The 27,434-nt window shown below is 36.1% G+C and overlaps 1 protein-coding gene across 2 annotated transcripts in view; it reads left to right on the top strand.

Moving 5' to 3' along the window:
• Positions 1-27,434, top strand: part of CAMKMT (calmodulin-lysine N-methyltransferase) — a 413,666-nt gene that overhangs the window by 23,817 nt on the left and 362,415 nt on the right. For both annotated transcript variants that reach the window (XM_059943436.1, XM_059943435.1), the window contains exon 3: positions 12,832-12,896. In XM_059943436.1, coding sequence (XP_059799419.1) covers positions 12,832-12,896 — 65 coding nt within the window. The remainder of the gene's footprint in view (positions 1-12,831; positions 12,897-27,434) is intronic.

Raw genomic sequence — 27,434 nt, 5'->3', positions numbered from 1 at the left:
ACACAGCCAAAAATAAATAAATAAATAAATAAATAAAAATTAAAAAAAAAATCATTAGAAAAGAGATAAGAGAGTTGCAAACTGAAGTAACAAGGTATCATTTTTACTGAATTAACTTCCTCTCACAGTTACAGTCTAGCATGTTGCAATATTACTGCAGGTATTTGATTTTATCATCAGATGAATGGATAAAGAAGATGTGGCACATATATACAATGGAATATTACTCAGCCATAAAAAGAAACGAAATGGAGTTATTTGTAGTGAGGTGGGTGGAGTTAGATTCTGTCATACAGAGTGAAGTAAGTCAGAAAGAGAAAAACAAATACAGTATGCTTACACATATATATGGAATCTAAGGGGAAAAACAAAAGGTCATGAAGAACCTAGTGGCAAGACGGGAATAAAGACACAGACCTACTAGAGAATGGACTTGAGGATATGGGGAGGGGGTGGGGTGAGATGTGACAGGGTAAGAGAGTGTCATGGACATATATACACTACCAAATGTAAAATAGATAGCTAGTGGGAAGCAGCCGCATAGCACAGGGAGATCAGCTTGGTGCTTTGTGACCACCTAGAGGGGTGGGATGGGGAGGGTGGGAGGGAGGGAGATGCAAGAGGGAAGAGAAATGGGAACATATTGTATATGTATAACTGATTCACTTTGTTATAAAGCAGAAGCTAACACACTATTGTAAGGCAATTATACTTCAATAAAGATGTTTAAAAAAAAAAAACAAAAACAAAAACAAAAAACTCTAAATAGAAGGTAAAAACTTAGGGATTTGTGAGCTTGCCTGTACATTCATTATGAGATTCAAATTAGAATACCTCAACTGCCTGGCATTCTGATAGAGATAATTAGTTTAGTCCTTGATTAGGAAGGAAAGAAAAATGCATTAAATGCTTACTGTTTGCCAAGTACAGTACTAGGTGCTTTGATGTATTCTAATTCATGTACTCCTTACAATAACTCTGCGAAGTAGGAATGAAGATGATTAAACAATTGGAAGATAGAATCTATAAGGATATTAAAGAGAAGGAGAAACAGGGTGATACCCCTACTGGTAGGGGTCTTCAGGTATAAAGTTGTAAAACTTATCTTCTCCATCCACTGTGACAAGAGGCAGTAAGTGTAAACTGTACCAAGAATAACTTCCTGACATCTTCAAGGCCCTGGTAAAGAATAACTTCCTGACATCTTCAAGGCCCTGGTAAGGCTTAGCCAGAGAGAATGTGAAATCTTCTGTTCTTGAGAGCTTTCAAAATAAGGCATGGTTCTCCACCTGGTGGAGATGGCGTTGATGTAGCAGCAAGACACCTCTCCAACAGTGTGGTTCTTTGTGATATATCCATTTTTGAAAGAATAAATATATCTATATAAATATGATATTAAATCCTAGTTTATAGAAAGAAGACAGGTGACTGAGCTAGAATTTAGGCCTCATTGGCTACCAAGATTTTTTCTCTTTTTTTCAAACTAGCTAATATCTCTCCATATCAATAGTGCAAAAATAACAATAGCTTACACATACAGAATTCTAGAGCTGAATTCTGATCTTAGAATAAATTAAAAAATAATCATAGCAACATTAATAATGACTGACAATTGAGTGCCTACTATGTGACAAGCACTGTTGTGAATGGTTTACATGTATAAGCTTATTTAATTCACACAGCACCTCCTGAGGTAAATACTATTTTTATCCTCATTTTACAGATGAGAAAATAACTCGATTGAGGGCACACAGCCAATAATTGGTTGTGCCCCTATTTAAACCCTGGTGGTCTGGTTTCATGCCTGTATAATACTTTTAAAAACTTTTGTTTTGAAATAATTACAGGCTCTCAGAAAGTTGCAAAAATATTACAAGGAGTTCCATGTACCTATCACCCAGCTGTCTTCATCAGTAACATCTTATATAATGATAGTCACAGCCTGCAATTTTAACTTCTATACATCCTGCCACTTGTGTGACAGTCATATATACATTTATTCACTTTTCAGATGAAGGGATTGAGGCCTAGATAAACTAATTTCCTCATTGATTATTCTGAGCATTCCATTTCTTACTCTATAATCCTGATACTGTATAGGAAATAACCGATATTACTGAAATTGCTTAGGTAGGGGAGGATTTCTGCCAAGAACAGTTCATTCCATTCCATTGCCAGTTTTGTTCATGTTGATTTCTTATGGTTACCACTTCTCCTTGTTTACTGTTATCTGCCCAACATGGATTTCCATTCTTGCTCCTTTGATATCTTGTATCAACTCTTTTGTCAGTCTTTCCATGACATTTCTTTAGCTACCTTTATCTATTTTCTTCAGTGTTATTTGAATTGTGAGCATTCTAAAATTAAAAAAAATTACTTGTAATAGCCAAAAGTAGTGGCTTGGAAAGTTGTTTTGAAATGCAGTACCATCATCGTCTTCTATATTTTTTAAGTTTATTAATGCTATGCAGTGAAAAAAGGGGGTGAATAGTTTTTAAATAAATCAAATCAGTAAATTCATTCCCCTACATATTATGTTCCTTTAAAGTTTTATTAGACTTGAAATGAATACCTTAAGAGAGTAAATAACTAGATATTTGTGAATTCGGAGTACATAGTTGTATATTGTTTATATTATTAAAAGGTATATAAGCAGTGGCCTGAATTAAAATTTTGATCATTTCCTGTCAGCTTTACATGATGATACTTAAAATGAAGGAATAAAGAATTTCCCCTGGTGACTTTTCATCAGAAGCAAAGGTCTGGACAATGTAAAAGTTAGGTTATGAATTCCCCAAGATGTGTTGTCTTTTCTGTATATCTGAGGATGGTCGACTCTGTTCCAAAGTGAGTGTTGAGAGTTAGTAAATTAAAATCCAGGGTATGGCTCCTGCTTTATTCCTTGGCAAACTCTTCTTGTTTTTCTGGTGTTCATTTCTTAGAATTTTATAGAAGAGGTTCTTGCTATTAGATAGATGCATGTATAGAAAACTAATATATACCAGGAGGTGTTTATACTAAAAATCTTTCATTAAAAATTCCTTGTTCCTGGGACTTCCCTGGTAGTCCAGTGGCTGAGACTTGCGCTCCCAATGCAGGGGGCCCGGGTTTGATCCCTGGTGAGGGAACTAGATCCCTCATGCTTCAACTAAGAGTTTGCATGCTGCAACTAAAGATCCCATGTGCCGCAACTAAAAAAGATCCCGCATGCTGCAACTAAAACATCCCACACGCCGCAACAAAGATCCCACGTGCCGCAGCTAAGACCCGGCGTAGCCAAATAAATGAATGAATGAATGAATAAATAAATAAATAAATAATATAAATAATATAAATATATATATATATATGAAGGGACTTCCCTGGTGGTCCAGTGGTTGCGAATCTGTCTTGCAATGCAGGGGACATGGGTTTGATCCCTGGTCAGGGAACTAAGATCCCCCGTGCCACAGGGCAACTAAGCCCATGTGCCACAACTACTGAGCCCGTGTGCCACAACTAGAGAGGAGCCTGCGCACCACAATGAAGAGCCTGTGTGCCGCAACAAAAGATCTCACGTGCTGCAACTAAGACCCGATGAAGCCAAAAAAAAAAAAAATATATATATATATATATATATATATATTTTAATAGATCTTTATTGGAGTATAATTGCTTCATAATACTGTGTTAGTTTCTGTTGTACAACAAAGCAAATCAGCTGTATGCATACATGTCCCCATACCCCCTCCCTCTTGAGCCTCCTTCCCACCCTCCCTATCCCACCCCTATGGATCATCGCAAAGCACCGAGCTGACCTCCCTGTGCTATTCTGCTGCTTCCTACCAGCCAACTATTTAACGTTCGGTAATGTAAATATGTCGATGCTACTCTCACTTTGCGCTCCTACCCCATGTCATCAAGTCCATTCTCTATGTCTACCTCTTTATTCCTGCCCTGCAACTAGGTTCATCAGTACCTTTTTTTTTTTTTTGATTCCATATATATGCGTTAGCATACGGTATTTGTTTTTCTGTTTCTGACTTACTTCACTCTGTATGACAGACTCTAGGTCCATCCACCTCACTACAAATAACTCGATTTTGTTTCTTTTTATGGCTGAGTAATATTCCATTGTATATACGTACCACATCTTCTTTATCCATTCATCTGTCGATGGACTCTTAGGTTGCTTCCATGTCCTGGCTATTGTAAATAGTGCTGCAGTGAACATTGTGGTGGATGTCTCTTTTTGAATTATGTTTTTCTCAGGGTATATGCCCAGTAGTGGATTGCTGGGTCATATGGTAGTTCTATTTTTAGTTTTTTAAGAAACCTCCATACCGTTTTCCATAGTTGTTGTATCAGTTTACATTCCCACCAACAGTGTAGGAGGGTTCCCTTTTCACCACACCCTTTCCAGCATTTATTGTTTCTAGCTTTTTTGATAATGGCCATTCTGACTGGTGTGAGGTGATACTTCATTGTAGTTTTGACTTGCATTTCTCTAATAATTAGTGACATTGAGCGTCTTTTCATGTGCCTCTTGGCCATCTGTATGTTTTCCTTGGTGAAATGTCTATTTAGGTCTTCCACCCATTTTTTAACTGGATTTTTTTTTTTTGATATTGAGCTCCATGGCCTGTATGTATATTTTGGAGATTAATTCTTTGTCTGTTGTTTCATTTGCAAATATTTTCTCCCATTCTGAGGGTTGTCTTTTTGTCTTGTTTATGGTTTCCTTTGCTGTGCAAAAGCCTTTAAGTTTAATTAAGTCCCATTTGTTTATTTTTGTTTTTATTTCCGTTACTCTAGGAGGTGGGTCAAAAAAGATCTTGCTGTGGTTTATGTCAAAGAGTGTTCTTCCTATGTTTTCCTCCAAGAGTTCTGTGTCTGGTCTTACCTTTAAGTCTTTAATCCATTTGGAGTTTATTTTTGTGTTTGGCGTTAGGTAGTGTTCTAATTTCATTCTTTTACCTGTAGCTGTCCAGTTTTCCCAGCACCGCTTATTGAAGAGGCTGTCTTTTCTCCATTGTATGTTCTTGCCTCCTTTGTCGTAAATTAGGTGCCTATGTGTGCGTGGGTTTATCTCTGGGCATTATCCTGTGCCATTGATTTATATTTCTGTTTTTGTGCCAGTACCATACTGTCTTGATTACTGTGGCTTTGTGGTATAGTTTGAAGTCGGGGAGCCTGATTCCTCCATCTCTGTTTTTCTTTCTCAAGTTGCTTTGGCTATTCGGGGTCTTTTGTGTTTCCATACGAATTGTAAGATTTTTTGTTCTAATTCTGTGTAGAATGCCATTGGTAGTTTGATAGGGATTGTATTGAATCTGTAGATTCAATTGGGTAGTAGATTGCTTTGGGTAGTATAGTCATTTTCACAATATTGATTCTTCCAATCCAAGAATGTGGTATATTTCTCCATCTGTTTATGTTATCTTTGATTTCTTTCATCAGTGTTTTATAGTTTTCTGAGTACAAGTCTTTCGTCTCCTTAGGCAGGTTTATTCCTAGGTTTTTTATTCTTTTTGTTGCAATGGTAAATGGGAGCGTTTCCTTAATTTCTCTTTCTGACTTTTCATTGTTGGTGTATAGGAATGCCAGAGATTTCTGTGCATTAATTTTGTATCCTGCAACCTTACCAAATTCACTGATTAGTTCTAGTAGTTTTCTGGTGACATCTTTAGGATTTTCTATGTATAGTAAAAAACTGTATTAAAAAAATTTTCTTCTCCTTGTCTTATAAGTTGCAATTTCTTGTTGTATAGAGATTACTGTATAGATACTAGAAATTGTTGTTCCCTGCCCCTTTATTTTAACTTAATTTCAGTGTAATAGGAATTTGCATATTCTGGAAACTTTAAAATACTTTCATTTATATTCAGAACCATAAAAGTGCCTGAGTTATTCATTTATAAATGCATACATGTCTTAGGTATAGAAAAAGCTGAGAGGCCTGAACTGTCCTCCTTTCTTTGAATGACTCCTGTTGCTATGGTAATTGCTGAACTAGAAGCCTAGCATTCTTGCCTTTTGGCCTGTCCTGGAGGCTTAGAATGGGCAAGAAGTCAAGAATGACTTTGTCTTTGACTGTAGTACAACAAATGCACTGCATTGAGATCATGTATTGCTTCTCTAAGGAAAGGAAAAAAAATAAAACAAACCCTCACCCCACTGGATTTAGTATGTACCCTGTGAGTGCTCACTGAATAAAAACTTGTGATGGGAGTGGTATGCTTATGAAATTAGATGTATGGCAGATTATCCTTATATGTGTAGTGTATCATAGGTGCCCCTTTAAAACTTGGCAAGGTTGGTATCTGAGGCAAATATGGATACTGAATTTATATTTGTTTGTTTATTTATTTATTATTTTTAATTTAAATTTATTTATTTATTTGTTCAGTTTTGGCTGCGTTGGGTCTTTGTTGCTGCGCGCAGGCTTCCTCTAGTTGCAGTGAGCAGGGGCTGCTCTTTGTTGTGGTGCGCAGGCTTCTCATTGTGGTGGCTTCTCTTGTTGCGGAGCATGGTCTCTAGGCACGTGGGCATCAGTAGTTGTGGCTCGTGGGCTCTAGAGCTCAGGCTCAGTAGTTGTGACGCACGGGCTTAGTTGCTCCGCAGCATGTGGGATCTTTAGGGAACAGGGCTCGAACCTGTGTCCCCTGCATTGGCAGGTGGATTCTTAACCACTATGCCACTAAGGAAGTCCCTGAATTTATATTTAAAAAGTACAGTTTTAATGTTAGTAGTGCTGTTAACAACAGCGATGAATATTAAAGCAGCTTTTGTTCTCTTGTATTTTATTTTGTATTTTAGAAGGAACTTTATAGGAGCTTCAAAATGTGGTGCAGTGTATGTAGAAAATTAAAAGACTAATCCATTGAGTCATGTTTTCATGGAGCTTAAAGCACAGATATGAGCTAATTATAACTTAATTTTCTAGGTTATTTAAACTCCAATCATGATTATTTGTGTAGTTTGCTTACATATACATATATTCAAAGTTTCAGTAAATTGAAATATTCCCTAGATACTTTTTCAAATTTCCATATATTATGTAGAAATAATCTTTTAGTTTCCTATAACTAGTAGATGTAAGACTGAAAATAAAAACTCTTCAGCCATTTATTTTTGAAAGAGCTCCAAAGTAGTTGCATGGAAAATCAACTTTTTAAACCTTTTCCTTCAGAAAACCTTTCCTCTTTGTTCTTATGCAGCCTCTTAGGACCCATTCCACTCTCTGACTTACTTTTTCTGATTTTGGGGGACCACTTTTCTTTTTAATCAAGGTAAAATTAATCATTTTAACCATTTTAAATTGTGCAATTCAGTATATTCACGATGTTGTGCAACCATCACCACTCTCTAATTTCCGAAGCTTTTCATCACCCCAAAAGGAAACCCCATCCGCATTACTAGTAACTCTCTATCTTCCTCCTCCCCCTAGCCCCTGGCAACCACTTATCTACTTTCTATCTATATGGATTTGCCTATATTGCCTATTCTGGACATTTTATATAAGTAGAATCATATGCTATGTGGCCTTTATATTTGGCTTCTTTTACTTAGCATAATGTTTTCTGATTCATCCATGTTATAGCATATACCAGTACTTCATTCCTTTTTCATGGCTGAATAATATTCCATTGTACGGACAATACCATATTTTGTTTATCTCTTCATCAGTTGATGGACATTTGGGTAGTTTCTACTTTTTGGCTATTATGAATAATGCTACTATGAACATTCATGTACAAGTTTTTATGTGAATGTGTAAGTTTTAAATTCTTTCTTTTAGGTATGTACTGAGGGGCAGAATTACTGGGTCATGTAGTAACTCTTTGTTTAACTTTTTGAAGAGTGGCCAAATTGTTTTCCACAGTGGCTGTGCCATTTTACCTACTAGGAATATATGAGGGTTCTAATTTCTCCCCATTCTTGCAAGCACCTATGATTTTTCCTATATTATTATTATTTTGTATTATTGCCGTTCTAGTGGGTGTAAAGTGATATCTTACTGTTGTTTTGATTTGCAGTCCCCAAGTGACTAATTATGTTGTATGTTTTTTCATGTGCCCATTGGCCATTTGTATATCTTCTTTGGAGAAATGTCTATTCAAGTCCTATGCCCATTTTTAATTGGGTTGTTTGTCTCTTTGTTATTGAATTTCAGACTTCTTTATATATTCTGGATACTTGACCCATATCAGATATGTGATTTGCAAATATTTTCTCCCATCTTCTGGGTTATCTTTTCACTTTCTTGATAGTGTCCTTTGGTGTACAAAAGTTTTTAGTTTTGTTGAAGTTCAATTTATCTATTTTTTTCTTTTGTTGTTTGTGTTTTGGGTGCCATATTTAGCCCTCACTTACTTTTAACCTCTGGTTTCAATCTCTTGATACCTTTAGGCTTCAAATTTTTCTCTGGTAGCTTTTTTTTCCCCCCTCTTCAGATAATTATCTGCCCCAGTGACTTGCTCCTTAGTCCTTACCCCATAGGCCATTCTTTAGAGAAACTCAAAGGTCCTCAGTTCTAGCATAGCTTTAGGTGCTTGTGAAAAAAATTGGTTGGCTTTGGGAAGAAAAAACCGGCTACTGGTGAATTTTTTTCCAGCTTTATTGAGATATTGATATAATTGACATATAACATTGTGTAAATTTAAGGTATACACTGTGTTGACTTGATTCACTTATATACTGCAAAATGATTAGTACCATAGTACTAGCTAACACCTCTATCATGTCACATAATTATCATTTCTTTTTTGTGGTGAGAACATTTAAATTAAAGGCTTGGGAAACAAGTTAAAGCTTCGGAGTTTAGGAGAAGATGGAGTGAACTTTTTATACCCTGGATATGTTAGCAAAATGTTATGACTGTTATATAACATTAATTATCAGTGTAATGGTAAAACTGAAGTTTGATAAGGTCCCTTCTTTGCAGGTATTACTGTCTAATAACCACATTGTCCAGGCAGGACCTAGGTAAACAGTTGAAAGATTAAGGGTAGACAAGATCTTATGGAGTTGACACTTGAATAAAGTATAGATGACTCTGAACAAAGAAAAGTCCTTGAGTTTGGGCCAAATGAAAGGGAACTTGAAATAATCAAACTGAATCTTTACCACACTGTGTTCATGGCAGTTTTCCTATAAGTAGGACTAATTCTTATACCATTGAAGACAATGATTGTTGACATTTTTCTTTCATGAGATGCCATCTTTTAGGGTTTCTAGACTTCGTAGATAAGTGATTTTCATTTTTGTAAGTTACTTAGAGGTATAGGATTAGTTTTCTTGTTTCCCCAACCTGATCCCATTTAATGTCATAGGGTATACTTTCTGCTTCTTGGCTTCAAGAAATAATGCTTTCAAGAAGACAAGTTTTGTGTCACACTTTCTATTTTGAATACTGCTTTTAACTTTTAAACATACATTTTACTTTATCCCAGTTTCTGCTTTTTAGAAATATTTAACTTCTTGCAAAATATATGTACCTTTTTTTTTTTAACTCTTGTCTCAGATTTCTTTTCAAATGTTTATTTCATCTTGATGAGAGAGAGAGAGAGAGAGAGAGAGAGAGTGACAGAGAGAGCGTGCGAATGTGCATGAGAGAATGTCCTTATTAAAACTAGGCCATAAAGCAATTTCACTTTTAGGTATTTATCCTAAAGAAATAATCAGAAAGGGGCTCAATGCTATTTCTACAAGGATGTTCATTGAAACAATATGCATAAAGCACAAAAGTGGGCATAATCTAAAAATCCATCATAAGGTGTTGGTTCAGTAAATTATGGTGCATTCATTGGACTACTTGGCAGCCATTAAAATCATGTTGCAGGAGAATATTTGATGATGTGGGAAACTTTATAATATGTTAAATGAAAAAATACGAATTGCAAAACCATATGGACAATGTGCTCTCAGTTATTTAATGACAGGTCTATGAGCATAGCATAAAATTTGAAGGCTGTATACCAAACTATTAACTGTGGTTACCTCTGCATGATAGGATTATGGGCAGTTTTTTCTTGAGGAAGCCATATATTGCTTTTATATTTAGGAAAAAGTTTTTTGAGTTCTATGCTGTATTGCTGATCATTTTAATAGCTTCATCTTGTGCTTTAGATATTTAATGCTTTGTTCTTTTTCCTCTCTTGTCCGACATGTATGTTGTAGTTTTCCATGTTAGGCGTAAATAACCTCTTCTAGAATCTTGCATCCACAGAGAAGGTGCAGAATCATTGTGTTATGAAGATGAAAGTTGGATTTGTGGTTGATAACTTCATTGCCTTAGGTTATGATACTGGTGAGCCCAGTGGTTATTGGGCCAGTGATTATTGCAGATAACTTTTTGCGTCCTCACTTGGTCACTCCATGAAGGAACTTGGTCTCTGTGATAGAAATAAAATGTTGTTCTGAAAAGGGTATTATAGTTTACATGTGTTCTCTTACTATATGCATTAGCTTGCTAGGGCTCCCAGAACAAAACACCGCAGATTGGATGGCTTAAACGGCAAGTTTATTTTCTCACAGTTTGGGGTCTAGAAGTCTTGGATCTAAGTGTTGCAGGTTTGGTTTCATCCAAGGCCTCTCTCTTTGACTTGCATGTGGCTGCTCTCTTGCTGTCTCTTCACGTGGTTGTCCCTCTGTGCACATGCCTTGTTGTCTCTGTGTGTCCTAATCTCCTTTTTTTATAAGGATATATATATATATATATATATATATATATATATATTAGGGCTCACCCTAATGACCGAATTTTAACTTAATTAACTCTTTCAAGGCCCTGTGTCCAAATTCAGTCGCATTCTGAGGCACTGGGTGTTAGGGCATCAACATATGAATTTTGGGGAGACACAGTTCAGTCCATAATAGTATATATCATTTGTGATGAGTTTTAATGACAAAGTAGTGTGGATGAAGTAAATTTTATTGTGAATTATTAATGGTTATTATAAACTATCACAACATCCTAAAGAACTACAGCTGTAAGTTATATAGGGGAGAATGTAGAAGATTGTAGATGTGTTAGCACCAACTTTTTGTAATCACCACTGGAAAAGTAACTCAGCCTCTATGACCTATTGATTCAGGTCACACCTAGTGTGATTCAGGAGTCCTGGCTAACACAATACTGCCACTTAAATTTGGGAAATGTATTGGTAATACGCCTTCTGCCATTCTTTGAAATAATTTTTTTTTTCTCCTAGCTGGGCTACCTGACAGGACCCTGTGGTGGTTGGTGTCTCATGGTCCTAGAGAAATTTGTAGACCCCCTACCTTATATACTCTTACATGTGACAGTGGTGATTGTTTTCTCCCCAGTGAATCCTGGGGCTGACCTGGACTTTTAACGCACACTGCTACAGTCTCCTGCTTCTGGATCCTTCCTAGGGGTCTCATAGAGTGGGACCTGTTTTGTGATGTATCCAAAACTGATCTCTTTTGGGTTAGTAATTACTTAAGGAAATATTCTTGTTGAAATACAAAATATTTTCATTTTCTACCTATATTTGGGAGACCAAAGGTGACTATCTCTTAGGAAATATAGTCCAGATTTTTAGTTTTTCTGTTTCATTGTTACTGTGTTAATGTAGTTAAGGTCTATAATATTGGTGGAATTATTTAAGCCTCAGGAGTGTCAGACTGGATTTAAAGTTTTTCCTCATTCAAATAAAGGCATATTGTGTTTATGTGTTATAGGCGTATAATACATTTATGTAGATGTGTGTATATATACACACACATACTTGGTAAGATAGTTTGATTAAAAAATGAGAAATTTGGGCTTTTATAGGTAATTGCTCTATTTTTAACTTAGTGGGGTCATGGAAGGATCATGGAATATGAAGTTCAGGTTTTAGTTCTGCCAGTTACTTGCTGTGTGATCATAGGCAAGTCTTTGAACAAATCTTAACTCCTTGTACTTGAATAAGAAACAGTAACTAGGGACTTGCCTGGTGGCACAGTGGTTAAGAATCCGCCTGCCAATGCAGGGGACACGGGTTTGAGCCCTGGTCTGGGAAGATCCCACATGCTGCAGAGCAACTAAGCCTGTGCGCCAGAACTACTGAGCCTGCGCTCTAGAGCCTGTGAGCCACAGCAACCGAGCCCGCGTGCCACAACTATGGAAGCCCGTGCGCCTAGAGTCTGTGCTCCACAACAAGAAAAGCCTCCGCAATGAGAAGCCTGCACACCACAATGAAGAGTAGTCCCCGCTCGCCGCAACTAGAGAAAGCCCGTGTGCAGCAATGAAGACCCAATGCAGCCAAAAATAAATAAATAAATAAATTTATTTAAAAAAATAAATAAATAAGAGTAATAGAATTAAGATCAGTGAGCAAGATACAAAACATTTGCCCCCTGACATTTAGAACTCCCTGTAAATGGAATGTGCAGACCTGAGGGTCGGTTAGTTCTTTGTGACTGAAGTTCTGAATTTGTTGGGCCATAATAGAAGGAACTTATGTATTGTGGAGTGTGGTAATGGAAGTTGATTGTTTATTTTCATTTTGAGATTCTCGAAGTGTAGGGTTTTGTTTTGTTGTCTTTATAAATGTAAATAATTTATGTCACGTTTATATAATTAAAACAATAACAATAGAAACACTTATTAGTACTTTAAAGTGTAGATTAATCATCAAGAAATATCATTACATTAAATATCCCAAAGACTCGTCTGTTATTTCTTCTCCTTCTCCCTCTAGTGGGCAGAACTATTTTAAAAACAGCACATGGAAAGGGTTATTAGTATTGAGTGTATCACAATATAGTCTCAGCTTTTTCAAAGATTAATAAATGTGAATATTTCAGAATCATTAAAGAAAATGCTTTATTCCTTTCTAGGCATAATAGTGGATCTTTGAATGTTGAAGATGTTCTTACCAGCTTTGACAATACAGGAAATATTTGTAAGTTATATACTCACTGTATAGAAATATTAGTCTTTTAAAAGTGAATTTTTAATTTTTTTTCCAGTGTTTATTTTATTGACTAGTGTGTGTGTGTGTGTGTGTGTGTGTGTGTGTGTAATAGAAACTCTTGCTGTTTTTAGCTGCATAATAAGCCTCATGTAAGATGTACCTACTCAGTGGGATAAGGCAGGTTTTATACTTGGCAGTTTTGTGTCTCTGTGTGTGTGTGTGTGTGTGTATGACAGAACATAGGTCAGGAGGAACACTGGATTCTCCAGTACTATCCCTTTTGTTTCTTGTTTTCATTTTGACCTTTTCAGTTAATCAGTCCAACAGAGGGGCTGTCTCTCCCTTCTTTGCCGTGTTTGGGTATGTGTGTTTCTACTTCTTGCTTCTTCTCTCTTTCACTAAAGAGTGAACCCAGAACATTTTTCCTTGCTGCTAATATACTTTAATACCCGAATGATTTTATTTTATGCATTATTATAATATTATAGAATATATTGACTTCTTATCTAAGTCTCTGATTAAGTCATAATAGATTTCTCCACTGAGAAAATCATTTAATTATAATGTCACATAATGAAAGAAATCAAACAAGAAATATCTTTATATCACTGTGTTAAACAACATACCATGATAGAAGCGGTGTACTCCTTTATGTGTTGCATAGGCTATTATTCTTAAGATAGTGGATAATCATTGAAATATTACCATTTTAAATGTAAAAATTATACTCAAATACTTTTCGTCTCAGGAAATTTCACAGCTGTAACTACTTATTGTCTGAACTAAAATAACATATTCTGCTAACAGTACTACATTATCAAATGCTCTCTGATTTTCGATCTGCATAGAATAATGTCCAACAATACTCAGGCAATGATTTTGTTCTTATGCCCACATGATGGCAAGCTTTTGATTGTGGAGAAAAATATTTATGTATTTTGTCACTAAGGAATCTAACTATCCTAAAATTATCCTAAAATATTTAAAATAACGTAGGTTTCTTTTTCATGGATAGTGACAAGTATACCTTTTAGTTTCTCTGAGTTGGCACTTGCTGAATTCTTTCCCAATATTTTTATTGGGGGTTGGGGCAGGGTCTGGGTAAGGGATACTAATGGTGGTTGAGGAGACATTCTCCTTTAGTTCTGTGGTAATGTAAAATATCATTAAGTCAGGCTTATGCATACCCAATTTAGGAACATAATTCTAGAATGTTAAATGTGGATTTTTGATTTGGTCATGTAAAAATCAAGTACTGTTCCCAGTGGCTCAGTATGAAGTAGGGCCACTAGCTGGCAGCATTATGTAAAATAAAAATGTTTTCCTGAAGGTCTAAGCTATTATTCTGTGTATGAATAATATATGTACCCCCCCCATAAGTTGTTGTTGCATTGACAAATGCAGAAATTGTATGTTAAAAGCTTTTTTTTTCCCACTGCTGCCCATTGTTTGGTAGAAAGGTTTGAGTCTTTGGATTGAGACACACCTACATTTGAATCTTGGTTCTGAAATTAATCTTGAGCAATTTATATTGTCTCTATGAACCTCAGTTGTTTTTTTTTTTTTAAATTTATTTTAATTTATTTATTTATTTATGGCTGTGCTGGGTCTTCGTTTCTGTGCGAGGGCTTTCTCTAGTTGCGGCAAGTGGGGGCCACTCTTCATCGCGGTGCGCGGTCCTCTCATTATCGTGGCCTCTCTTGTTGCGGAGCACAGGTTCCAGACGTGCAGGCTCAGTAATTGTGGCTCACGGGCCTAGTTGCTCCGCGGCATGTGGGATCTTCCCAGACCAGGGCTCGAACCCGTGTCCCCTGCATTGGCAGGCAGATTCTCAACCACTGCGCCACCAGGGAAGCCCCGAACCTCAGTTTTTTTCATCTCTTAGAACTGGACATAATGTATGGAAAGTGTATAATATACTGTATTCCTCATAGTTGGTACTCAGTAAATGAAGGTCTTTATTATTACCAGTGGTGAGTACCTCTAAAGCTTTGCAGTTTTTTTCTAATAATAAAGAAAGTATTTTTAAGGATTATTCTGATGTTTTTTTTTTTTTTTTAAAGAAACTCCTTTATTTATTTATTTATTTTTGGCTGTGTTGGGTCTTCGTTTCTGTGTGAGGGCTTTCTCCAGTTGCGGCAAGCGGGGGCCACTCTTCATTGCGGTGCGCGGGCCTCTCACTATCGCGGCCTCTCTTGTTGCGGAGCACAGGCTCCAGACGCGCAGGCTCAGTAGTTGTGGCTCATGGGCCTAGTTGCTCTGTGGCATGTGGGATCTTCCCAGACCAGGGCTCGAACCCGTGTCCCCTGCATTGGCAGGCAGATTCTCAACCACTGCGCCACCAGGGAAGCCCCTCTGATGTTTTAAAGTAAACTATTTTGATTGAACTAACAAGGTGGGGAAATAGATCAAATTAGAAAAATAGTAATTTATTAAAATGTCTTGTCATAAATGTGGTCTTTTTTTTAAAAAAGAAATCTATTTACTTATTTATTTATTTTTGGCTGCCTTGGGTCATCGTTGCTGCGCGGCCTTTCTCTAGTTGTGGTGAGCAGGGGCTACTCTACATTGTGGCGTGCGGGCTTCTCATTGCAGTGGCTTCTCTTGTTGCGGAGCACGGGCTCTAGCCGTGCTGGCTTCAGTAGTTGTGGCACGCGGGCTCTAGAGCGCAGGCTCAGTAGTTCTGGCGCATGGGCTTAGTTGCCGCGCGGCATGTGGGAACTTCCTGGACCAGGGAATCGAACCCGTGTCCCCTGCATTGGCAGGGGGATTCTTAACCACTGCACCACCAGGGAAGTCCATAAATGTGGTCTTAAAAACCTGAATGTATTGCCAAGTAAGAAGTGATAAAAATAAGACTTCTTAAAACATTTTGTTTAGTGTAACTTTTATATTATACTCTTTAAAAATGTATAATGATACTTCAACTTAATGTAAAATTGATAAATTCCTGTTACAATAAAGTAAATCTTGATTATAACTTTTATATAATCTTTGCCAAGGCTTAAAGTGATCAAGGATTGAAAAAGTGATTTCTCACTTGATGTCTCGAATGTTTGATTTTACCCTAATGGTGACCTTAGATTGAGTTTGTGACTGGAAAACCCAGCAGAGGGCGCTAAAATCACAATTCTGTCTCAACAGATCAATATAACTGGAATAAATACCTTGAATAGTAACCCTAAGCTTTTATCATGTAAACATAGAAATATGTATGTGTAAACATCTGTATTTGATTTATTTCTTATATATTTAATATATTCAGCAATTCATTAATACAAAAAAATAGATTTTCCTGACTGATATTTTTCTTCATTTTTTCATTTCTTTTTTTAAACAGAGGACAATTTATTTTTATTGTTATTTATTTTAATTAATTAATTTATTTATTTTTGGCTGTGTTGGGTCTTTGTTGCTGTGCGCGGGCTTTCTCTAGTTGCAGCGAGCGGGGGCTACTCTTCGTTGCGGTGTGCGGGCTTCTCATCGCAGTGGCTTCTCTCGTTGCAGAGCATGGGCTCTAGGTGCGTGGGCTTCAGTAGTTGTGGCACATGGGCTCAGTAGTTGTGGCTCGTGGGCTTTAGAGCGCAGGCTCAGTAGTTGTGGCGCACATGCTTAGTTGTTCCGCAGCATGTGGGATCTTCCCGGACCAGGGATCAAACCTGTGTTCCCTGCATTGACAGACGGATTCTTAACCACTGTGCCACCAGGGAAGTCCCAGGAATTATTCATTTACTTCAGGATTTAGTTTACAGGTTCACATAACTTCCTGATAATAGAAAAAATAACTTAATTAAAATACTTTATAGTTACAACCCCCCTGTACATGTTTATACAAAATACACATATGTGAATGTATACAAAATATATGCATGCTAGTGGAACTATTAATCTCAATTTTAAGTTAACTTCAAAAACGAGTAATTCTTTTATTCATTGTAAATTTTCAAAGATGAGAGGATCGGTCTTAGTCTGAGTTTGTTTATGCTCTCACCAGAAAGGTATGGAAAAAATCTTTAATTTTGTAAAATTAATGAAACCTCTAGATAATTTCTTATTTCCTGATATGTTAGAAATGAAAATATTCTTTATGTTTACCTCTGTTATTTTTACATGTGTGGCTTGCAAAGTGTTTTATGTTTTTGAGATATCCTTTCAGTATTTGAATTCCTTTGAATGTTGTAGGAAGAAATTAAAATGAATCTCCACACAGTCATTTCTGCATAATGATTCATTGCTCTATAGGATATGACCCCAATCTTATTTTTACATGTTTATATTTGCTACTGTGGAAAACAAATTATTTTGAAAGTCAAGCTTCTTTTTTGCTTACCTCTAACTAGGGTTAGGTATGCATATTCCATCTTTGGGTTCTAGTACTTGAGAACATACTTCCTTTTTAACTATCAAAGCTACTCTCTGGAGAGATTGTGTCTGCTATTGATTCATCATGCCTGGAAAGAGATGCAATCAAGCAACCTAGGGAAAAGTATAGGATGCATCCTTCACTTCAGACGAGGTGCTGGCTGCTTCTGTGTTTCACGTAACATGTCACTCAGATAGCTTGGATCACAAGAGAGTACTCTGCAAGCAAGCAGCAGATCTCTTGCTTCTGTTTTCTCTGTGGGCAGAGTCTCCTTTCCAGCCAGTCCCTGACCTCCAAAGAAACCCCATCATGCTGTATCTCTTCTGAAACCATTTTCTCTTTCTCCAAGTCATCTCTTTCCTTTACTGAAATAAATTAAAAAAAAATGTGATTCTCTTCAGCACTTAGTTGATCCAAATTTTACTGTCATAGTATATAATACAACTATTTGCTACATGTGAAATCTCATCACTGCTTGGGATATAATTGCTTCATTTGTACTTTTTTAGCACGTCATCCTTGACAGCATTAACACATGATTAATACTTCTCATACAATATATTGTATACAATATATACAATATGATGTATATAAGCCATTAAAGGCTTAGGAAGCCAATAGTTATTATATATCATTGCAGTAACCTAGTGTGATTCAGGAGTCCTGGCTAACACAACATTGCCACTAAAATTTGGGAAATGTATTGGTAATACGCTTTCTGCCATTCTTTGAAATAAATTTTTTTTTTTTTCTCCTGCTGGGCTACCTGACAGGACCCTGTGGTGGTTGGTGTCTCATGGTCCTAGAGAAATTTGTAGACCCCCTACCTTATATACTCTTACATGTGACAGTGGTGATTGTTTTCTCCCCAGTGAATCCTGGGGCTGACCTGGACTTTTAACGCACACTGCTACAGTCTCCTGCTTCTGGATCCTTCCTAGGGGTCTCATAGAGTGGGACCTGTTTTGTGATGTATCCAAAACTGATCTCTTTTGGGTTAGTAATTACTCAAGGAAATATTCTTGTTGAAATACAAAATATTTTCATTTTCTACCCATATTTGGGAGACCGAAGGTGACTATCTCTTAGGAAATATAGTCCAGATTTTTAGTTTTTCTGTTTCATTGTTACTGTGTTAATGTAGTTAAGGTCTATAATATTGGTGGAATTATTTAAGCTTCAGGAGTGTCAGACTGGATTTAAAGTTTTTCCTCATTCAAATAAAGGCATACTGTGTTTATGTGTTATAGGCATATAATGCATTTACGTACATGTGTGTGTACATATACACACACATACTTGGTAAGATAGTTTGATTAAAAAATGAGGAATTTGGGCTTTTATGGGTAATTGCTCTATTTTTAACTTACTGGGGTCATGGAAGGTTCATGGAATATGAAGTTCAGGTTTTAGCTCTGCCAGTTACTTGCTGTGTGATCATAGGCAAGTCTTTGAACAAATCTTAACTCCTTATAATTGAATAAGAAACAGTAACTAGGGGCTTGCCTGGTGGCACAGTGGTTAAGAATCCGCCTGCCAATGCAGGGGACACGGGTTTGAGCCCTGGTCTGGGAAGATCCCACATGCTGCAGAGCAACTAAGCCTGTGCGCCAGAACTACTGAGCCTGCGCTCTAGAGCCTGTGAGCCACGACTACTGAGCCTGCATGCCACAACTACTGAAGCCCGCGTGCCTAGAACCCGAGCTCCACAACGAGAGAAGCCACTGCAATGAGAAGCCTGCGCACCGCAACGAAGAGAAAGCAGTTAGAGAAAGCCCACGCACAGCAATGAAGACCTAATGCAGCCAAAAAAACAGTAACATTATCTACCTTGTAGTGTAGTAAACATCATAGGTAGTGTGAAAGTAGTATGTAAACTGTAGATAATATTTGTATTCGTTTTTATTGTTAGTATTAATATCATGTCTCATTTGTTCTTAGACCTTCTCAATATCTTTGATATTGGAAAATAACACAAGACAGGAAATATTTTTGGTGTGTGCCATCCTGTTTTAATATTTTGTACATGAAAACATAGTGCAAAGCTACATTATTAAAAGTATAGTATTACTGCAGAAATACATATATAAATCAGTGTTTTAGAAAAGAAGTTTCAGAAAGACAAAAATATTTGTGATTTGTCACATGATGAAGATGGAATTTCAGTGAGAGTGGAAAGGATAGATTTTTTTTTTTAAATTTTATTTATTTATGGCTGTGTTGGGTCTTCATTTCTGTGTGAGGGCTTTCTCTAGTTGCGGCAAGTGGGGGCCACTCTTCATTGCGGTGCGCGGGCCTCTCACTATCGCGGCCTCTCTTGTTGCGGAGCACAGGTTCCAGACGTGCAGGCTCAGTAATTGTGGCTCACGGGCTTAGTTGCTCCGCGGAATGTGGGATCTTCCCAGACTAGGGCTCGAACCCGTGTCCCCTGCATTGGCAGGCAGATTCTCAACCACTGCGCCACCAGGGAAGCCCGAAAGGATAGATTTTTCAATAAATAGTATTGGCTAGGAATTTAGAAAAAAATAACAAACCAAATCTCTCCTTTATACTATATAAATACCAAAATGAATTTAAGATAGATTAAATATTTAATTAAAAAATTCTAACACTCCCAGATTTTTCAGATGAATAATTTTAAGATGTTGAAATAAGGAAGGCCCTTCTACGTGTGACCCAAATCCCTTGAATTTAAAGATGAACAGATTGACTAAATAAAGATTTAAAGTCACTTTATTCAAAAAGTATCAAAAAAGTTGAAAGACAAATGACAAACTGGTAATTATTATTTATGAAATATATGCAGACAGAGATGTATTCTCTTTATTGTGTGAAGAGCTCCCACAAAGAAATAGCAAAAACAGGCTGTAGATCTATAAGAAAAAGACAAAGCATAGTTGAAAATTAGAAAAAAGTATTTCACAAAAGTAATACCAATGCTCTATAAACATATCAAATGATTATTTTACTAGTAAAGAAGTAATGAAGTGCAATTAAAACAGTGAGATAGAATTTTTGTTATCAAATTGGCAAAGATGAGAGAAGATAAGCCATGTTCGGTGAATTGTAGGGAAATGTGCCTTCGCATCCACTCCTGGTGGGAGGGTAAATTGATTCTACTTTTCCAGAGGCAATCTGGCAATATCTTTCATAATTTTAAGTACCCATTTCATTTGACTAATAATTCTTTTTCTAAGAAGTAGTGAAACCAATATGCAAAGGTGGAATGTAAAGGAATTCATTATAGCACAGTGAATAACTGGAAAAAACATAAATCTTTAATTTTAGGTGACTGGCTAATTATGGATAATTCATGAGATGGAATATTTTATAGCTGTTCAAGATCTCTAAAACATATTAGGTTAAAATATTACTGCAGGGAATATGATTCTATTTCTGTAAAATATATATATACTCATTAAGTAGGTATGTATATGCATAGTACTATGTCTATATGTTCATAGTGTTTTGTTAGGGTATTGGAGTTATGGATGATTATCACTTTCTTCTTTATGCTTTTTAGTATTTGTTTCTTTATGGCTTGTATTAGATAATGTTGTTTTTATTTTGAAAAAAGTAGATATTCTTTAATTTACAAATTGAGTATTAATTTTTTTTTTTTTACTGAAAGCTGTGATAAAATCTCAGATTGCTTAGGACAGTACTGTGGAAAAAAGGAGCGATTCATTTTACCACTGAAAAAAAATATAAAGTATTTTATTTTTAAACAGCACTTTTGTCCAAGGAGCTCCCAGCATTGTTGGATGTTAATGTGCTAATCTCCCCATACACTTACAAGAAGTCAAAGATCAAATCATTCTAGCCCCATATTCGGTCGTGGGAGTATAAAGAGGTTAAAAACTCAGTCAGTGGAAGAATATCGAGCTTGAACAGAGATAATTTATAAGTTCTGTTGAAAAATAAATTTTAAGGTTCAGTGCATTATATGGTTAGCATGGTATGCTAACCATGTAATATGGTAATGGTCTGCAGCCTTGAGACTATAGGAGGCCCTAGTGAGAGTGGGGAGCTGATGGCAGCATGCAGCACTGGCTCTGGATTTGGCTCTTAGCCCCTCTTGAGAATCACAATGTGTGTGTAGTCTTTATTAGAAAGACTTCTAGAGGATAGGTTAGAAATGATTTCTAGAGGGTAGGTTAGGTCTCTAGATGGTAGTTTTCCCAGCTATGTATCTCCAACTGTCTGATTTCCTAGCTGCAAGTTGTCAGGCAGTTTTTTCTTTTGACACAATATTGGGTAAGCATGCCCCTAAGCCATAAACAGAGTCACATGCATTTGCTTTTACTATTTACCACGGAAGGAACATTTAGAAGATGTCTCTTTTTAATTCACTTAAAAATTTTTTATCTGAAATAAAAAATTATGGAGTTGTAGTGATTCTCTTTGATAAAAGAAGGTGCTGCTATCATGCGGAAAGACCGAAATAAACCCTATAATCCTTTCTAGATTCATAACATGTATTAATGCTTAACCAAGGTATTTATACTGGAAGGTAGTTCATGTCTTTGTTATAAACCTGCTAGTTTTTCCATCCTTTATATATTTGAAGGGATGTTCCTAATTTAAGTGCCTCCAAGTTTTAGCAGAAGATATGCCAAGCAAGCCTCCCTCCCCCCCAGCAAATACTAAGTAGTAGTACTTTATCTTCTTTTAAATAGCTACCATTTCTTTTGCATCCCTTACAATATTAGGAACTTTGTGAATACTATTCCCATTTAATCTTCTTAACAATTTTGCAAGTGGTGAGGAAACTGATACTCAGATAAAGATAACTTGCTTAAAAATTAATATTTAGTAAGTGACCACAGAAGAGTGTTTGCCTATTCCATTTCTTAAAGGTAGCATATCTCCAAAATGGCGAGAAATGAATTTTAAAAGTTCATGGGAGAAATGAAACTAAAAGTGGTAACTTGGAGTGCTAGAAAATAACTTTGGCAAATGGAAAAGAATTCTGTCCAGTGGATTGTGTCTCAGAAGGGACTAATTAAAGGTCACTGGAAAATGGGCTCTCTAGGGTTTCTGAAAGGTAGTTGACAATCTAATGGCGTGGGGATTTCAGGAGTGAGGATGGGGCGAAAGAATGCATTTTCTTTTAATAGTCTAAAACCAAATGTGGGTTTTGTTTTATTTCAGATTTTCTTTTCTTTTTTGAGAAGTGCTGCTTTTTGCAGAATAATACAATAGTAATACTGATTTGTGTTTTTACATAGCCCTTTCTCTAAGGTATTCAATGTGTTTCTCAAGCTTATGGTTATAGTGATATTTACAAATTGCTTATGTAAACACAAGTCACACAAAAGGCTCAACTAAATGAATATTTCTGTCTTTAGGAAAGTAGTGTGGATTTGGACAGCCTTTCCACAGAGAATAGTGGATATTTGGACATTTGTATGGCCTGTATGTGTTGCCCCACTCATGAATGCTTGATGTGAACAAAATATTTGATGACTGAATGAATTTAGTATTTGTGTATATGTATCTTATCTTTTTTATGTTCTCCTCTCTCACCCTTCACCCTACACTCCCAGCCTTGAATCTAAGTATTTGTGTTATATCCTGGGAAGGTGGGGACAGTTCATGGAAGGAATGAGGAAAAGTTTCCGATCATTCTGTCTGTGTATATGAGTTGGAAAATGTGGGTGTATTATGTATATTGGAGATGCGCCACATGCTCACAATCTGCTTGTTCTGGATCAGGTCGAATTTTTGCTCCTGGTGGCAAATTCATGGTTTGTTTGAAGCCTTTGCCTATCCAGGTGGTTGGAGGCCAGACTTTTGTGTCTTTGCCATTTCTCAGGACTCCCTTAGTTTCTATCTAAAAGATGTGGTGGAACCTAGACTTAAAACTTAAGTATCATTTTTAATTGTATGATAGTCAAAGAATGACAAATAATATTTTGATGAATCCTGGACTTTGGTTTTCTTTTAATATTTGACAACTTAATTGGAATTTAGTGGGGATTCGTTCGACTGCTGTTATGAACAATTGAGAAGTGGCATGTATGTATGTAAACCATGACTTCTCTGCTTGTACTTGTCCCCTGCATACCTTTAAAGGAGAAATTAGAATAATTAGAAGGGGGAGATTGATTCATATTGCCTCCTTTGATCTTTCTCTCTTAAGTCCTACAGATTTGTAGTTTGTATTCTACAATTTAGCACTGACTTTTGTATCATATTGTGTTAACTATTTGTTAATCTTTTTCTCCCCCAAATAAAATATAACCCCCCAGATTGCAGGCACAATAGCCTCTCTGGTTCAATCTCAAGGGGTGTTAGTCTAAAGTCCATGCAACAAAAGTATTTTTAAATAACTTGGGTATTTTACCTCTCTTGATTAAATGACTTGAAAGCAACACAGTCTTTAGCAATTTTTCTTTTCTTTTTTTCTTTCTCCCATCCTCTATTGTTCCATATTGATGCTGATTCTGCACTGTTACATACAAAACAAACAAAAAACTTCAGAAAACAATTCTTTTGTATCCATCATAAGATAATTCTTGTCTTCCCTTTTCCCCCCTTTCCTTCTGATTCTCCATCATAGTACTGAGGAACTAGTCTGTCAAGGTAGGATCCTCCTTGGAGGGTGTGAGCCTGGGGTAGTCAGGGGCAAGAGACTGAAGCAGATCAGTTTCTTTTCGTTAGGGTGACTATACAGTCAAGTTTGTTTGGCATGATCCCAGTTTATACCTGTTGTTCTTAGCGTAATTATTAACAGTGTCTCCTTTCACTCCCCAAAGTGTCCTGGTTTGGATGATAAATTATATTCCAATTTTTAGAAGCCCAAGAAAGAGAGATATATTGGAAGCTTACATCAATTATTTATATCTAGTCATACCTCTTAATTCTGCCATAGTACCTTGCACAAGGTCTGGCTCAAGTGGTATTCAATATGTATTGATTCATTTGAATCCTTAGTCACATTCAAATGAATCATTCCTTCTCCATAAGTGTATTTGTATTCACTATACATAACAGAGAGGTAAATCTAGGCCTCAATTTTAGAGGATGTATACTACAAGCCTCATAAACTAAAACTGAAGTTAGAACACATAACAAGTTTTGATTAGCTAATGCAGTAATTGAAAAAAAATTGAATTACTGCGAAGATCTGAAAATAGGAAGATTCACATAACAACCTAGATTTCCACTTTCTCTTTGAGAAAAATAATGATCTAGTGGTCTGAACCTGATCTTACATGGTAATCATTATCTGGAGCTGAGCAGATTCTCCATTTTGCGCCCTCACGACCTACCCATGGACATTTAAATTTGCAACCTCTGATACATATTATGTATTTGGAGGCACTTATGGCACGTTTATCTTTGTACATTTTCAGATTATTTAGTTATATATTTAAGAAGAGTCAATTCTGATTAGTCATTTTATTAAAGCTAATTAAATAAAATACTTGTAAATTCTTTTGGAGATCAGCCTTTTTTAATTCAACAGATTAGTCATTCATTTTGGGGAAATTTTTTTCCCATACTAAGAATGTCAGTAACTAATATTTATATTGTTATATTTAATAGAAAATATTTTAAGATATTATTTTAAATATTTTTCAATAGCCAGTGCCTTTAAGAAAACATATTTTTGAAACTTAATCACTTCAGTTTAAAATTATAAAATATCTTGAAAAATGAAATTGAAAACTAGTATAGAGCTATAGGAGAAATTTTAAATATTTGTGGGTGTATGTATGTGTATGAGCATGTATATGTATATGTGTGTATATAAAAAATATATAGTTAACTTTATCTTTGCCTCTTCTTTATAGATTGGAAAAGAAAGAGCAGTCTCAGCAAGTGTTTATTAAGTGCCTATTGTGTACTGTCCTGCATTTTCAATTCTCAAATGATTTTTCAACCTTGACCTACTACAAAGGAATAAAACATTCTTTCTACACATGTTGAAGAAACTACTGTATTAAAATCTAGATAAATATCTCACTGTCTGATGCATCTAGGTACATGGATGGTCTCTGTGAACTATGTCTTAAGTCTCATCAGCAAACATCTTTTAAAAATAATTTAAAATAGCTACATTGTTTCATTAATGAAGAACTCACCCTGGTAAGTTTTAGAATATTGGCAAGAAAACGGCTTGACTTTAACTACATTAAATATGAATTTAATGGCATGGACATATTATCTCAGGACATGATTTTATTTGTATATTTTTAAGGTTTAAAATATTTTCGGTTAAAATTATCTACCTTATAGACCATCAGTTTGAAGTCTTTTCTGATGCCTTCTGACCTGTTCCAGTTCGATCTTTATGCCTGCTGCAAACCTTTCATCTTGAAATCTCCCTTCACTGTCATCCTTGGGATTCTTATCATTTCTCTTTTTTGTTGGATTTCCCAAATACCGTGGCTTTCTCTTTGTTTACTCCATCATTTTGGGTGATGATAAACTCCTGTAGGTCCCTGAGACAGTAAAGGGAAATAATTTTTGAGTTCTTGTGATACTTCGGTAGGAAATAAAATAATAGAATTTGAAATAGTTTCTCCTTCAAAATTTTACAGCAATGTATTGCAGCTTCTAGTGTTTCATTTGAGAATGCCAATGCTATTCTAATTCTTTATCTTTTTTATGAAACTCTTAGTTCTGTCTGGAATTTGACAGAATCTTTTCTTATTTTCACTATTCTAAATTTTACGATATCATATCTTGGTGTGACTTAATTTTCAAACATTGTTTTGGACATTTGGTGGGCACTCAGTGTAGAAAGTCACGTTTTTCAGTTCTGGGAAGTTTTCTTGGATTATTTCTTTAATGGTTGCTTCCCTTCTGTTTTCCTTGTTGTCTCTGGAACTTCCATTTTTCAAATGTTGGACATCCTGGACAGGTTCTCTCTCTTTTCATCTTCTGTTTTGCATATTTTTGACCTTTTTCTGTACTCTCAGGGATATTTCTTTTGTAATAGAGGCCTTCATCAAATATCTGGTGATCTTTAAGAGCTGTGTACTATAAAACTGATTGGACGCTATGAGGATATCCTAGCTTGTTGATTGTGGATTTTGCTGTGGGATGATCTGGCTGGGCTGCTCCTTGGGGAACCTTGGATGTCCATATGTTTGGGTGTCTCTCTTGAGCTGGTCCATTTCCCAGAGAAAACTCTTTGAGTCTGCTGCCTTGGGAATGTGTATATCTTAGCTGCTAGCATTTTGGGTTGGGTAGGAAGAAGAGTCTCAACATTCATTTGCTCACTTTCTCTTTAAAAAAATATTTTACTTTATCTTTCACTACCCTCCCTCATCTGTGCTAATGCCCTATAGTCCAGAGCCCCTAGGATTTTGCTCTTTGGAGATTAGATGGAGGACAGAGTGGAGGAGGGTTAGTTGCCCAGCTGTTTGGAGAAGGAGATAAGATTTCAAGATCTAACTGCTTTCTAAATATATTTTCAACAAATCCTTCTGTATTTAGCCCATTCTCACCTCCATTCACAGAGATGTAAATGACTTCCCCCACTGCCAATTTAGGATTCAGCTTTTTGCTGTCGTCTTCTTGTGCCTTTATGAACCCTCGTTTTATTTTCACATCTACTTACTTTTATTTTAGGAAGGAAGTGGAAGCTAATATGTATATTCACTCTAACATCTTTAATTACCATTTTAACACACACATATGTGTGTATATATATACATACGTATATGTATACACACACACATACATCAATCTCACATAAATTCTGTAACAACTTAAAAATAACTTAATAAAATTTTTAACACTTCATTTAAGTAAACCATATATGGTTCTTGTCAGATGTACACTAGAAAAATATTTCCAGTTTAAATATATGGAGATGAATCACCAAGGCTTTGCACATGTTTTAGGAATTCTTTTCTGCCTCATTTCTGAATCTCTCTTTAGCCTTCAAGATTCAACTCAAATGTCACCTCATCTATAAATTCTTTTCTGACTCTCCTAAGCTACACTTCACTGGTCCTTCTTATGTTTACCTGTAGACTTAAAAAAAAGAAAAGAATACACCATTAAAACATCACATTGTATTATAATTGTGTCTAAATTACTCACTGGACTGTAAGCTCCTAGAGGCAGGAATAATGTTTGTCTGTATCTACAGTGCCTGGCATAAAGTGAATAATCAATAAGTGCTTTGTGGATTAGTGAAC

Source organism: Balaenoptera ricei, chromosome 13 (genome assembly GCF_028023285.1).
Source record: "Balaenoptera ricei isolate mBalRic1 chromosome 13, mBalRic1.hap2, whole genome shotgun sequence".
Taxonomy (NCBI): domain Eukaryota; kingdom Metazoa; phylum Chordata; class Mammalia; order Artiodactyla; family Balaenopteridae; genus Balaenoptera; species Balaenoptera ricei.
This window is presented reverse-complemented; position numbering and strand designations above follow the sequence as displayed.